The following is a 15271-nucleotide window of genomic DNA, read 5'->3' on the forward strand; positions in this document are numbered from 1 at the left end:
GAATCAGAAAAACAGTTTATTTAAAAAACAAAAAAATCCCCCCCCCCCCCCAACACCCACATACTTTCAGACAAGCTTACTGCTTAAGCTAGATCTCCTGTGATACTATTCTATCTCCCTTTAGCCTGTAGGGCCAGAAGTGCTCACATGTCTCTGTCCTTCCTCCAACCAACACCATTTGGCCATGCTCAATTGGTCCCAAATATCAGCATTTAATTCACTCCATACTGTGCACAAAAAACATGGAGGTGACGAGGCACAAAGGCTCCTTCTCACTAGGACAAGTCTACAGATTTATACATAGTCATCTGCTCCCACCAAGATGGAAGGTCCTACTTAGCAGAACCATAAAGAAAGTATGGGAAGGTTTATCTACCTTCTCTTTTGAAGCCAAAGCTCAAGCAACACTCGAATCATCCTGAACCACTCAGCCTGCAGTCCAGACATGTCCACGCTCATTCTACAGCTCATGATCTACACTCTCAATACACAGCCTTCAGGGACTCCCCAATAAGCTTCCTAGAGCTTTTTTCCAGTCTCACCGCACTGTTTTACTTCCACTGAACCAGGACTCGTCTTCAAGTTCGCTCTCTGTGAAAGGGATTTTGCCTGTTTCTTGTGCAGCATCTACATATCCACGCTGCAGCAGAGCAGCAGGACACTCTCATCAGGCCCTGGCTCTTTTGGGTGGTCACAGACAGAGACTCTTGTACCTTCCTCCTAGACCGCTGTCAGTCAGGTTTGGTAAGAACAGAGCAGACGGCTTTGTGCTTCATGTTCAGTGTTGCTGCGGGGTTTCAAGATCCTCTTCCTCCTCCTCACCATGTTCAGGGGGGCGCAGCAGCAGCTCCAGGTCAGGGTTAGAGCTGGCCTCTCTGTACAGCTTCAGTGATTTTTCACCTGCACGCAGACAGCCCATTTAGTGACAAACTCACCAGAGGACCCATCAAACCTGGCACTGTCAAGGAGCTGGAACTAGGTACAGCTCCTAGTGAAGCTACCAGACTGCCTACAGAAAAACAGGACGAGATTTAAAACAGAATTACCTTTGGAATTCATGGCTTTGAGAATGACATGAAGGGAGATTCCTGACAGCAGAAAGCAAAGCCCAGCCAGTTCGACTGAGGCGGTCTCCCAGCAAATGTGTGGCGAGGAATAAAATGCAGATTTCCTGTGGAAACAAAAAAACACGACAAGTGGTAGGGTAGGACCTGAGGAGATACGCATGAGATGTTTTACAGCTCAAGCCCAGATCATGATGGCAGGCTGCTAATTTCCATCAGCACATTCTCTCATGTGCAGAGTTCTAAAAACAGTTTCTAGAAACAGAACGACCTGTTAAACTGGGATGTCGGATTTTCAGTCCTCTGACTGCACAACTTGGCTACATGAGAATCCTGTGGCTTCCAGATCAGACAAATTTCACAAGTCACCATTCAACTCAAAGTATGTGCGTGGATTCCTCAGAGGAGGGAAGGATGTGCCAAACTAGGTTAAAGACACAGCTAAAACCAGTGGCTTGTTCATACCCAGATCTGATGCAAGAGCATGCTCTTCTTACCCCTTCTCCCTCCCCATCCATTGCTCATAAGTTCCACGTGTTTTATTCTATCCCAGATACCACCAAATTTTGGACTTTAATGATATTTTTTATAGAATAGCCACCAGTTTCTACCCCTTGCTATCAGGGACCAAGGGACTTCACTGCAGAGACTGCAAGGCAAAGCATCAAGCTCCTGTGCAAGGAGAGCAAAAATAACAGGAGATGTCTGCTAAGGCTCCAAGGAAGTTCCTACCACGTGAGGCCCATTAGGGACAACTGAGTTCTTGCCTTCTAATATTAGCACAGGAACCATGCCTTACCTTAAAAAGGCCAGCAATGGAAAGGGTGAGGCTAGATGTTCTGGAAACCAAGAGGAACTCAGAAAAGCCTAGACCAAAGGCAAGAATTCCACCCAAGAACAGCTTCTCTACCAGAGAGAACAGCATTCCTGCTTCATGGAAACAGAAGAGCTTCTCTGATGTGGACAAAGGCAGGCCTAGGAACAAGAGAGTGAGTAGCAGAGTATGTTTCCCAATTCCCAGGACTCCTCACACAAGAAGGTAGGGGTGGGCTACTCACATTCTAATATCATGACGATATGGAGCCAGTTCTTTACAGCCCTAACTTCCACAAGTTTGGCAGGCTACTATTCCTATGTACTCTTTAATGTTCTGCCAGCATAAGGCATATCTAGGTCCTTATAATTTCAGGTCTCAAACGACTTTGCAAAGTTCATAGCTGTTCACTTATCTAAATGAATCATCTCGTAGAACTGCTAAGTAATCTCCCCAACCACTCTACAAAGCTATCCCTGCTTTCTCTCATTAACTCATGCACGCTCAAACACTGTGAAGAGTGGGAAGAGCCCCAGGAACATGAGCGGCTGCAGGTGAAACGTGATATCAATGGGGTTCTGGAGCCCTGAAAGGAGAATCAATAACAGACCAGGTAGCAACAAGCCAGGGTATAACAGTGCCTAGAGCCTTTATTAGTACCATCCCTAGTACTTTGTAATGCCCACGCCTGTGCTGCTGCAGATGCCAGGCCACCTTCACTACCCATCAACAGATAACCCTTGCCCTTTACACAAGATGCTTTGTTTCTGCAGCAAGGGCTACCATCTCCTTAATCCCCTCCCCGTTACCAGCACCACCCCACACTTCCTAACACCCTACATACCCAATTCAGCCTTCTGCATAAGTATCTGCATGAGAGTCCAGCGAATACCCCCAAGGTAAGAGGCACATAGCACCAGCACAAACCCCTGTGCATTGAACTGTGTGGACTTGTAGGTGAACATGAAGAGCCCCCCAGTGATGAGCAGAACCACCAGCAGCAATGCCACCCTCTGGATGAGAGCAAACACAAAGTCACTACAGACTCCTGGAGCTGAACAGAGACAGACACTTTCTTTCAGATTCATCCACATAACTGCATTCTTCCTCTACTTATACGTTTCTTGTACATGTACTGCCTATTTTGTTAGGCCTGACTTTCTTCCTCCCTAAGACACTGCGTGGGATCCTTACCACTTCCTCCAGCTTGAAGAGCAGTGAAAAAAACAGGATGAAGAGAATGGCAGAGGATTTGGTCATTGTGTAGCTGTAAGGACCAAAATACACTATCAATCTCCTTCAGTGTAGTCCTTCCCAGCAAAGTACTATTAGGAAGCAGATCACCCACCTCTACATTGCTACCAGCAAGCTATCACTGTCCCTGCATGCCGACCCCACTGAGCCAGACACCCATTTGAAGAAACTGACCCTTTCTAAAACTCATCAGATGATGGTGCTTGTACTCACAGGGAGACAGTGACGTATAGGAAGCTCCAGTTACTCAGCCCAATATCCAAGGAAGCTGACAGAACTAAAGAATCGAAGAAAAAAAAGCCTTAAGTTAACTGTCTTCCACTATATTAAAAACACAAAAACAAAAAAACAGTCCCAAACAAACAAAACACCAAAACCATTCAACCAACCAAAACCCTGCTACTTGACCAGAAATATAGAGAGCAGACTTAAGGGGAAAACCCGAAACATCTTCCTCAGGTTAACTCCTCAGTACCAACACAGCTCAGAGATCTTCAGCTCTTTACACTTCTGCCCTGTTCCCTATAATTTAAGCAGGGCTCAGCACTGCACTCTCTGAACAAACCGTGAAGAAGCGCAGAAATAACACCTGCCCTTCCTGTGAGGGAAAACCATCATGGGTTTGTACAAAGCCTGTTCTGAATGTATCACAGCATGAGAACTGGTGAGTATGAGGGGCCACTGCAATGAGCCTAAAGAAGCAAGCCTGGCAACAATCCTCAGCATCCACCTGCAGCTCTTGTTACAGTGTATTCTCCCTTGTACAAAAACTTCCTACCACAAGAAACAGCTTTACTAATCACAGGCTGCTACACTGAGTGGCAGCACTGCTACAGCTGTAGAGAAAGCATTTCTCAGGAAACCATGGGGCATGATACCCAAGGTATTGCAAACATTGCCCGAGATCTTAGATACATGCTGTTCTGTGGGAGGCAGTATGACAGCAACTGAACCAACATTGTACACAGCCAAAGAATTACTGATGTAGCTACACTGTGTGTTCTGAGTAGGAGCTTCACTCCTCAGCCTCAGCAGTTCTGTGTGTCACATATGATGAACTTCTGCACCATGAAGACTAAGTTCCAACCAGAGAAAGCTCCCGAAATAACATAAACGCATGGCTTGATACCATGTTAAAGAGAAAAAATAACTTGCAGAGACAATTTCCGGAGGTATTGTACAAGGTTCTCATTGTTTTTTCTCATGTGCCAGTGGCTCCTTCAGAAAAACACATTCAGTGAGGCCTCTCCACGTTCTAACCAGTTTTTGTTAGGCCCGATAAAGACAGCGCGTCTGAAGCTAAAGCTTTAAGCAACGCCTCCACCTATCCCGCACCCGGCGAGAAACGCACGGACGCGCCGCTCCGCCCGGCTCATGCCCGCCCCAGCGGCGCGGCAGCTGCCCGCTTGTTGAAGATCACGGCGGGACCCGGCCCGAGAGCCGCAGGCAGATGCGGCTCCGGAAGAGGCCCGAGGGCGGCGCGGGCGACCTCGAACAACCGCTCAGCGCCCCGCTCTCGCTCCCCTGCCCCGGCCCCCGCCCCTCCCGCGCCGGCCGTACCTGCGGGGGCCGCCCGGCGGAGGCAGTCGGCCCAGGAGCGCGCGGCCCGCGGCCAGCCCGAGCGGCAGCGCGCCAGGGCGCGGGCGAGCGCCGAGAGACCGAAGAGGAGGAGGTGCAGCAGCGTCGCAAGCAGCGGGAAAGGAAAGCTCTGCGGGACCGACAGGCGCTGTCACTGCCGCCGTCCGCATGCCGCTGCCCCGCGCCGCGCTGCCCCACATCTTCGTGAGCCACTTGTAACAGGTGACGCCGATGGAGAAGCCGTAGTACAGGGGCGCCGGCCGCCGCCATGTGCCATTGACTCCCCGCCCGGGCCGCTGGGTGCCTGCGGGGAAGGAGGGTGCGCGGGGCGGGGCCGGGCGGGAGGAGGATGCGCGGGGCGGGGCCGGGAGGAAGGAGCGTGCGCGGGGGGCGGGTCGCGCGCGGAACGAGGCGGAGGCGGCGGGAACGGCGCTACCGGTTGTTATTGTGACATACAAAAGGGAACGCGCGGCCCCGGCCCCCCCGCGGCCCCGCTCCCTCAGCCGTAGTGGTACACGAAGTCGTAGCTGCTCGGCTCCTTGGGGATGGGCGGCGGCGCCTCGGGAATCTGGATGTTCTCCAAGTCCAGGAGCCTCAGCTTCATTTCCATGCTCAGCAACGTGTCCAGGTCACTTTTAGTCAGCTCGCTGGACATGTCCTTGCCCAAGAGAGCATTGAGCCCATCAATCCAGATACAGTACTGTGGGGAAAAGAGGATAACTCACAACTCCAGGCATAAAGGATAGGATACATTGAGTCTTTCCATCCATGCAACAATTAGGAGCTCTAATACAGCTCCAAAACAGGAAACAAGGGAGTTAACGGGGGGGGAAGGGAGAGGAGAAAAGTCACCCCAAAACAGTGCCCACATTGATTTCCAATGGAAGGTGGAAGCCTATAGGTAAGCTTGACCCCATGACTCCAGGAGAGGGCTGAGTTTTTGTTGTAGCATAACAACAGAAAAAGCAAAGCTATTTTAGGCATCAAGTGTCTTATAGAATAGTGAAAAGGGAACAACTGACTGCATAGGAGGAACGAAAGCAGCAGCCTAGACTAAGGGAAATGAGTGTAGGAATTTCTCACATTAAAAAAAAAATTTAAAAAGATTCACATGGAACATCAGCAATATTTTCTAAGAGTGAAGCTGGTGGGAGACATCCTGCTCAGGCCTTTAAAGAGAAGCAACTGATCCTTCTTAATCTCTGAAGTTAATTGCTTTATATTCTACTGTTTACCCATTATGTTTCTTACCTCATATTTATTAGGTGCAATGAAGTTCAAGGTCTCATCAGGATCATATAATATCGAGAAGGCCAATTCTAACACTTCCTGAATGAAAAAGAATCTTTCACTCATGGACTAAACAAAACATCACAGCAGTTTCTGCCTGCTAACCCAACCAGAGAAGCTGCCTTGCTGCAGCTCAGTGCTCTTTCCCGTATCAGTATTCTGAGCAGCTCCAAAGAGCCTATAGCAATCACAAATGAGTACTAGGAAAAGACCCAGATATGAGATGAGGTTTGTAAACAATACACTGCAGGTAGGGAAGACCATTTGCTTCTGTTGCTTGCTTTCACAGTCTTCAACTCGACAGCATTAGATGTTAATTACAGGCAAAAAGGGAGCACTTACCTTGTTCTGTTTCAGTGCGCTTTTCTCCTTCATGTGTGGACAATCCTTCCCTGTGACAATGGCTTTGATATCTGCAACTGGAACTAACAGTGAAAAAGTAAAACTCACAAACAAGAAAATATAACCAGAACTTCGTTCTGTCTTTGCAACCGAGCATTGTTCCTGGTTTTGCAGCTCATTACTGCAGTTTTCCAAAACACATTACCAGTAACACATCCCTACAGTTGGCTGTTACGAGAAACACCAAGCAGTTTTAAGATTCAAAGGATCTGTGCAAGAACCATAAGTTGATCTCATCTGTGTCAGGGCTTCAGCCACAGCTCCTTTTCTCTCATCTCTAGGATGGTACCTCATAACAGCCTCTAGATGGCAATGCACAGAACATTGCACAGCATGCTCAGAGCAGTAACTGGAACTTACTTTTTTCCTGTAGAGATTCAAAGGTCACTTCCCCCTGGGCATTATCTTCCAGATCTCCATAATGTAGCACCTTGTGATTCAGAGCCAGGCGACAATACCAAAATCTTTCTGGAACACACATCAAGCAGAGTAAGCTAAGCAAGTTCATTCACATAAGGTCTTACAGCCACTACATTATAGTCACCCCACCTAATTCCTCTACCCCTCCAGTTCCTCAGTACTGCTTCCTGTTTAGGTGGGGATGGCTGTGTTCATAGAAACGCACATCTGTTCCATTCCAAACTGGGATGGCAGAGAAAGCCCAAGTAAGCAGCTTTCCTTTCTGGCAACACACCAGATTAATCCATTAGATCTTCTTTGCCTAGAGTTCTTCACATGAAAAGAATGCAGTAGATGCTGTCACCTTACCTTGTCTTCTGCGATTTCCAATTTTGCGAAAGCTACTTCCCTCACAAAGCCTGTTCAGGCGCTGTTGCTTTATCAGCTCCAAGATCTCAGGTTGGATTTTCTCCCTCAGCTCCCTGGCAATCAAATATGGAAGAGTAGTCAGAAAATGGAGATAACAGCAAGCATAGAAGGCAACCTTTTCTGTTAGTCACTTACACAATAGGTGGTGACTGGAAGTCATCTTGGCTCATTCTCTCAGACTGGCGTAGTCGCAGAATCTCAGAATAGCTCAGACTGCGCAGTTTGCTCTTGAACTGGTCCAACGAGTTTGGTTTAGAGGGGAGAGCCCGTGTGATCTGTTCCCTCACAACCTGCATAACCTAAAGAGGTTGGGCAGGAAGAAAAGCAAGTTGCATTCTTGATGTTTAATGGCAGCAGAGGACCAGGGCACAGCTCAGTGGCAGCAAAGAACTCACATGGAACAACTGACCTCAGGTCATACCAAATAAAAATCGGACCATCCTCCCTTACAGCCCACATCAATGCCCTGTCATACGTTCTGTGCCCACTCTTTAATCAAGTGTACAGGCTGAGCGAACATGTGCTGTTCTGCAAAAGATTCTACAAAATACTTCTCCACTCTGACCTTATTAAAATCTTCTGCTGTCGCCCTCATTTCTTTCCAAGTCTTGTTCAACAGCTGGATACAGATGGCAAATAGCTCCTCAAATGCACGGTCATGGGTGAAAAACATGGGATGATAGTCATTCCGGCCTTCATTGGCTTCAGGAAGAAACAGAAACCACAACCATGTGAGCATATTGCACAAGACCTACTAAGAGTAACTGAAGTCCACTACAGTGACAGAAACCTGATAGTGTACAATAGTACTAACTCAAAGAGATTAAGACAGTTCCAATGCTTCACCTCCCCATAGACAGTCTATATTAAGAATGAACTATCTCCATGCTTCACCATGCAAGCCTCTTGACTCATGCGCCCTTTCCACACGAGTCTCCCTAAATGACTGCTTGCAGTTGTTTCCCTCTTTTCTCCAGCAGAATTTCTTCTCCGGAGTGCACATACCAAAATGTCTTACTTTACCCTTGATATTGGTATTATCACTGGGACACTGACACTGCACCTCCAAGCTCCTTCTGTCGTTACACAGCAAAAGTGAGATTGAGGTACAAATGCTTGTGAATATCGGTCAGCCTGTAGGTTACTTCCAGAAGCATCAGCCCAGCAACTTGGAAAGACAAGTTAACAAATGCTACTTACGGAGTTCCCCAACTTGCAAGATCTCACAAAGCATCCTGGTAAGCTCAATGGCACTGCGCCCAAAGGGACATTCGTGCTTATCTTCTCGACTGCTGTTCTCCAGAACAATCTACAAGAGGATACAACACACACTAAGAAGAGCTGCTGAGGTGTTGGTATCTGCAAAAAACAGCAACTTCACTTACTCTGATGTAGGTGTCCTGATGAAATTTGGCCAAGTAGAGCATGTTGTCCAATGCCAGCATCCCTGGAGGAGTCTGAGTAAAATCCATGGCTGGGTTGATGTGATTCTGTGAAAAAAGTGTATAGAAAGAACCCAAACAAATTAGCTTGAATAAATTGTATGAGAACCTTTTCTGAATTAATTTTACAATTGCCAGTCCATCAAGCATTTCCTCACATATATCCAAGAGGTAACCTTGGATACCTGCTGATAACACTATCCAAACTTTCTAGAAGAGAGGCTGATTCCGGTTCTTCATAGAATAGGTGCGTATGGTAAGTAAGTATCTCCAGAGAATGTGCTTCATGAGCCCTGGCATTTAACCAGTCAGCAACTTCATAATGATCTTCCCTGGGAGCCTGAGTGTAGCTGAATTTCTAAAACTCAGATACAGAAGTATGGTGAAGCAAACTTCTATATCTGTTCCTTATTTCCCCACAACTCTGATGGAGAACACTTAGATTGTATTCACACGCTTTACAGCCAGCACTCTCTCTAGATGCATACAGTGAATCCCAGCATCTTGTAGTCCTTGGTGTACATGGCTTTGCGTTTTTCTGTTCCACTGCCAGGGACGGTGTTGCTGTCAGACTCTGCGTCAAATGCAATTCTTCTCAACTCAAAAATGATGTCTCTCTGTGCCTGAAGGACAGAAGGCAGGGAAACGGTAACATGATCAATCATTAGGGCAGTATTTTCACATAATGCACAGCTGTGGTCCCCCCCTCCAGAGCTAACACAGTGATCACAGAGAAATGCCAAAGGTCATTAACACTACATAACAAGAAGCAATCCACTTCAAAATGGCAAGTCTCAGTATATTGGTAATGTAAAATATTTTCTTGCCTTTTCCTTTAACCACCACAAGTTTAGTTAAAGGCATTTATAGGCATTCAGATAATGCTAAGGCATTTCTCACTCAAGACTACAATGCATCTAAGAACTGAGCAAGGGACACATTAAAAATGCCCACCTTCCTTGTACACAGCAAGGGAATTGATAAAATCATGTGCCCTTCATAAAGGTAATCAGTTTGACAACTGGCATCACACTGGCCCAGCAAGCAACACACAGCTTCCAGTGACTGCTTGCTTGCATCTCTCCAAGTCCCATAGCATACACAGGATAGTCATAAGCATACCCTAATCTCAAGGACTACAATGCGAGAGGCCGTTTTGAAACTATGCGCCATCCACTTCAAACCCTATGGAGCTAAGAAGCTCAGAAATAAGACAGTTCCAATGCTTCACCTCCCCATAGACAGTCTATATTAAGAATGAACTATCTCCATGCTTCACCATGCAAGCCTCTTGACTCATGCGCCCTTTCCACACGAGTCTCCCTAAGGCCTCTTGTTCCTCCTATTGTATCAGATCTTACTCAGCTTTAACAGTGACCTGGTCATTGGGATCCATCTTAGTCATCATTCTCTCTTCCAGGAGATTAAAGGTCAGGACCTGCAGCACATACAGCTGATGTGCCATTTCTGTTTTAATTGGACGGTTTCCTCTGATCACATGCTGCAAAATAAAGGATAGGGTAGAAATTAAGAGAATAAAAATAAAACCTGAACTATTAGCTGTAGCATATGCCAGGCTGCATGTACATCTCTGTATATGAAGATTCAGCTGTTTTTAACTTTCATATTCCATCAGAAGCATAATGATAATGCTCTGTAACAGCAGAAAGAAGCATCCTGATAACTCCTTTTGAACAAGTGGCTCCAATTTGAAAGAACTGAAAGAATCACTTTTCTGGAAGTGCCCTGAGGGCAGCAGAATTTACACTCTGAACAAGTGAAACCTCTATTGAGAGAACGTTAGGAAGTGCTCTGTCATTCCAGACATACTTACATTCAGGATTATAGACCTCAGGTGCTTCTGGGCAAATGCATTAGCCATTTCCTGTGGAATTTAGAGTTGAAATAACATGAGTGAAGTATAAACAAAAAGTCCACACTGTGCAGAAAGAAGAGAAAGAAGGAAGCCTATGAATTGGAGCACTAGCACACAACAAAGTGCTTTTACTACAGATTGTCAATTTAGCATGGCATCTCACCACAAAGCAAGCATCAAGTTGGGATGCAAGTGTTCATCTTTACCATGGCACAACTCATGGATGGCTCCCCTACAAAACATCATTAGCGGAGAGAAAGGCACTAGCGTAGTCAAAGAACATTGGACATCTAATGATACTTCAATATCAGGAGATATGGCAGCAGGGAGCATACTGTGGGTTGCCCAGAAGAATCTGTCATCTATAAGAGGTTCCTTCAATTAGCATGTCAAAATTTTCTATATGTAGTTATACACCCAGATAGAAAGCCCTGGGCCTCCTCTATCTCAAAAACTCTCCCTCTGAAATTCACACTTCCTTTGTCTCAGTTCCTAAAGAGGTACTCAGAAATCAGTTTAAGGACAATTTGCAGAAACATTTCAGTTACAAAAATTAAGGGTAAAGAATTTTCATGCTTAAAGGAAAGCTTCCAGGCTCCCTCTTTGCTGCATGGCTTCCTTCCCTAGATTAGAGAGTTTCCTAACCATCAGGTCATGATGACAAACAGCAAATGCAAGTATCTACTGCAAGTCTTCAGTTCTGGGACCAATTACACAGGCACCTGCAAAAACCTAACCTGAGCTTTCCTTGTAAATTGTGAAGATGCACTTTTTAAAATACCAGTGATCCCACCAGACCTGCCTGGGGAGCAGCACAAGTGGTAATGACAAGATGGAATATTATCAGAACTTTGCTGTTATAAGCAAAACCTTTGGGTAAGAAAAATCTGCTTGGCAGTATATCATCTGGAAGAAGTCCAGAAGAACTGCCAGAGAGCTCTTCACATTCCTATGCACTGCAGACTGAGAACTGGAACCAGATGTGCAGACAATTGCACTCTACCAGTTGTACATTCTGAGCAATCCAAGACTCTTCCCACCGCTCATATCAACCCTGTTCTTGACAGGCTTTATAAGGAGTCTGGTAAAATGTATTAACCTCATTCCAAGTTCCTATTACCACTTTTGCTCCAGACAGAAACCTCCTAAAACAAGAAAGTGATATGCTGGCTGACAGCCAAGCCATAATAGCTGCAAGTTCAGCAGCATTCATGTTACAAACAAAATGAATCAGTGCTTGAGTGGAAGATATCTAAGAGGCACCTAGATGGAGTAGGAAGTGGTTTCAGAGATAACACACTGCCCTCTGAGTCGTCATTTTTTACTATGATTCAAGAGATGTAGTACTGAGAATAGAACAAGGCCTGCTCTTAAGATTTGTTCATGCATGCAACACAGATAATTCTTACTCTAAAGAAATTAGTTTGTACATGGGATGAAGTAACAGGCGACTGAAGCAGATAAACAGTGGTAAGGACAAAGACAATTCTAAGCAGCGTAGTAAGAAGCATGAGCACGCACAAAGCCCAGCCATTGCTAAGGGATCTGTGTTCTGCTGAGAGTCCAGTAATGCCCACTTTGCTTCCTGATGGGATCACAGAATCACAGAATCATTTATGTTGAAAGAGACATCTTGAGGTCATCTAGTCCAAGTCCGCTGGTTCAAGCAATATCAGAAAGAGCAGGTTGCACAGGACATGTCCAGTCAGGTTTTTAATATCTCCTGATGGAGACTCCACAATCTTTCTGGGTACCCTGTTCCAGTGTTTGACCACCCTTATTTTTTTGTTTGTTTGTGTGTGTTCAGGTGGAATCTCCTGTTTTAAGCCATACCTCTTGTCCTGTCAGCAGTCACTATTGAGAAGAGTCAGGCTCCCTCTTCTTTATTCCCTTCCATCAGGTATTTATACATATTGATAAGACCACCCTGAGCCTTCTCTCTTCCCCTGGAGACAGCGCAGGGCAAAAAACATTCTTACAGTATAAGTCTCTTAAGGGCGAAGTCACAGGCAGAAGTTTCATGACTGCTCTTCAGAGACAAACAGCTTTACTTTTAGAAGGATGCAGCTGGATATGAAACTGTCATTAAGGCAAGCAAGATTCGTAGTATAAACTCAGGCTGTAGTAAGTTTAAGGAGACCCAGACTGCTAAAGAACTGGTTCCAGTTTTACAATTGGTTCACCTGGTCAGTCTTCTAGTATCCGTTTCCTTTTACGATCATCTTTATTATCTAGTGTGCACAATAAGTCACTCCAGATTTCTCCTGCTACTGATTCTTCTCCCCTTAACAATCTGAGTGCATCCCCAGGAGTCCTCCCACCTTTCTCCCTAAGCTCATCCACTATCTGAAGCCTGTATGCATCATGTCTGAGGTACAAGGAGGTATAACTGGAGAAAAGCTAACATGCCTGCAGTTCCACATGACCAGCCCCCAGGTTGCGTTACTTACAGTGATGGGCAGGTCTAGTGGGTTAAGCAGCTTGTCCTGCTGGCAGAAAGCAAAAAAAAAGCACAAAGAGAAGCAGACAGGATTTAGCTTGGAGTCCAGAAATAAGGCACAAACAGGGCACTAGAGAAGAAAGGCTTAACACAGCAAAGCTACACAATACAGACATATGCACATCCTGCATGTAGCCAAGATCTCAGGGTTTCCTCAGAGCAGGACAGGTGTTTCATTTCTCAAATTTGCCAGCAGGAATATCTCCCTGTGACGTCAGACAGGTTCCTTGTCTGGGGGAGAGGGAGACGGGGTGTTTGTTTATGAAGTACACACAACCCCAAGGACTCACCCCCCACCTCTCCCATACACAATTAACTTCCATGCTGTAGAGAGGATTGCTTTCTGTCTCTCAAGACCTTTCAGATTCCTTTCTGAGGACATCCTAAACAAAATGTGCTGCTACAGAACACATTATTAATGGGATGGTCTTTTTCTCCTACGTTGCCACACTAAACCAGCTACATAAGTCCTTGGCAAGGTCTGACTTGCCCAGAGAGTACAATTTCTGAAGCATAAAAAGCCAGACAGTAACCATTATTCAGGTTTAAAGTCAAAAAGCAAGAACAAACCTGTCTCTTGTCCTCAGGAGCCTTCAGGAAGAGGGCATTGATCAGGGCAATGGCATATGTCTGAATCTCTTGGTTTGAGCTGCAGAAACAAAAATGGGAAAATCATAAGAGAACAGACAGTATAGAACATTACAGCTTGCTGCTTCTCCTGCATTATAAGAACATTTACTCCAGCTACCTCGCATTTCAACAGACAAGGAGGATTCAGGTAACCTATTTTCATGCCATCTAACTCTTCATAAAGCCTGCAAAAGCTGACAGAAATTGCTGACGTGGTAGCTCCATTATTCAGAAGACAGTGCAGATTGCAGCCCAGCAGAGCTCAGACTTCAGCACCACCAGTTTTTTCCAAGGCTGAAATTACCTCTGTAAAGCCTAGGCACACTGCAGCCTGTTATATACATACAGCTAGAAACATACATAGAGCAAGTAATTTTTCTCCCCTATGTCAATGGAAGCCTCCAAATGCAAAGTAAACTAAGGGGGAAGTAGACGTCTCTTCATGGCATTGCCTTCCAATCTCACTAGTTTGGCCCAACTCACGCATCTTTTTCTTATTTTCACTGAAGAGCTTCTTCAGGCAAAGGGTGCTTAGTCCCTTCCTCCATCACACCCAGCATGCGGTTTCACTTGTGATGTTTTGAACAAACTTTCAAAATGTCAATCATACTGTTTTCCACCCTCATCTTGATCCTGTATTAAATCCAGTTGTTTCTTGCTATACCATTACTCACAAAGAGTAATAGCATAGCTGGATGCCAGGTGCCCACCAAGCCACTCTAGCACTCCCCTCAGTAGAACACGGCAGGGGAGAAAATAAGATGGAAAAGCCCTCGTGGGTTAAGATCAAGGCAGTTTAATAAAGCACAAGCAAAAGCCACGTGCAGAGCAAAGGAAAACAAAAGATTTATTCTCTACTTCCCATTAACAGGCAATGTCCAGCCACTTCCCAGGAAGAAGGGCTTCAGTATGCACAACAGTTGCTCCAGAAGACAAATGTAACAACGAATGCCTCCTCCCTACCTCCTTCTCTTAGCTTTTATTGCTGAGCAGACCTCATATGGTTTGGAATATCCCTTTGGTCAGTTTAGGTCAGCTGTCCTGGCTCTGTCCTCTCCCAAGATCTTGCCTACCCTCAGCCTACTGGTGAGGGGTGAATGCTGGTGGGAGCGTCTTGATGCTGTGGGAGCACTGCTCAGCAGCAGCCAGAACACTGGTGTGTTATGAGCACCTTTCTAGTTACCCATACAATGCACAGCACTAGGAGGGCTGCTATGGGGTAAATTAACTCCATCTCAGCCAGACCCAATATGCTCCCAGGAGACTTCTGCAGAAGTTCAAGCTCTTCTGATTAAAAACAAGCCCAGTGAATGACCTGAGTGAATTTGTGTGTATGTATAACTTTTAAGAAAATATTTATATTTATGAAATTCAACTTTTATAAAACATCTAAAGCTAAAACAACTTTTAGCTTAAATAGCTATTTTCCCCACTTTGGCATTTATCCCTGGCATATCTTTGGATAACAACCATATTCTCTCTTCTACTGCTTCCTTCCAAATCTTCTTCATCTTTGTCAACCTGCCAGCCTGCAAACATGCAAATGTTCATGCATCATCTTAGGTTTTCCTTGGGCTTCCAAGCATCGCAGGT

General features: G+C 45.6%; 2 protein-coding genes across 18 annotated transcripts in view; both read right to left on the reverse strand.

Moving 5' to 3' along the window:
- Positions 1-797, reverse strand: part of CDH22 (cadherin 22) — a 112950-nt gene extending 112153 nt beyond the window's left edge. For 2 of the 3 annotated variants that reach the window (XM_030502633.1, XM_030502628.1), the window contains exon 1: positions 714-797. The gene's annotated coding sequence lies outside the window, so the exon portion shown is untranslated. The remainder of the gene's footprint in view (positions 1-713) is intronic. The other variant, XM_030502629.1, reaches the window with a different exon arrangement.
- Positions 1-15271, reverse strand: part of ELMO2 (engulfment and cell motility 2) — a 25993-nt gene continuing 10722 nt past the window's right edge. For 4 of the 15 annotated variants that reach the window (XM_030502640.1, XM_030502642.1, XM_030502639.1 and 1 more), the window contains 19 exons: positions 13619-13697; positions 12999-13037; positions 10507-10557; positions 10051-10173; positions 9161-9295; positions 8616-8720; positions 8431-8539; positions 7796-7932; positions 7366-7529; positions 7171-7283; positions 6763-6870; positions 6343-6425; positions 5962-6039; positions 4693-5410; positions 3346-3409; positions 3073-3145; positions 1864-2891; positions 1047-1171; positions 1-900 (listed from right to left, as the gene is read on the reverse strand). In XM_030502640.1, coding sequence (XP_030358500.1) covers positions 5210-5410; positions 5962-6039; positions 6343-6425; positions 6763-6870; positions 7171-7283; positions 7366-7529; positions 7796-7932; positions 8431-8539; positions 8616-8720; positions 9161-9295; positions 10051-10173; positions 10507-10557; positions 12999-13037; positions 13619-13697 — 1525 coding nt within the window. In that variant the 3' untranslated portion in view covers positions 1-900; positions 1047-1171; positions 1864-2891; ... (1 more) ...; positions 3346-3409; positions 4693-5209. The other 11 variants (XM_030502634.1, XM_030502641.1, XM_030502638.2 and 8 more) reach the window with 8 other exon arrangements.

The sequence above is a fragment of the Strigops habroptila genome, chromosome 13 (genome assembly GCF_004027225.2).
Source record: "Strigops habroptila isolate Jane chromosome 13, bStrHab1.2.pri, whole genome shotgun sequence".
Lineage (NCBI taxonomy): Eukaryota > Metazoa > Chordata > Aves > Psittaciformes > Psittacidae > Strigops > Strigops habroptila.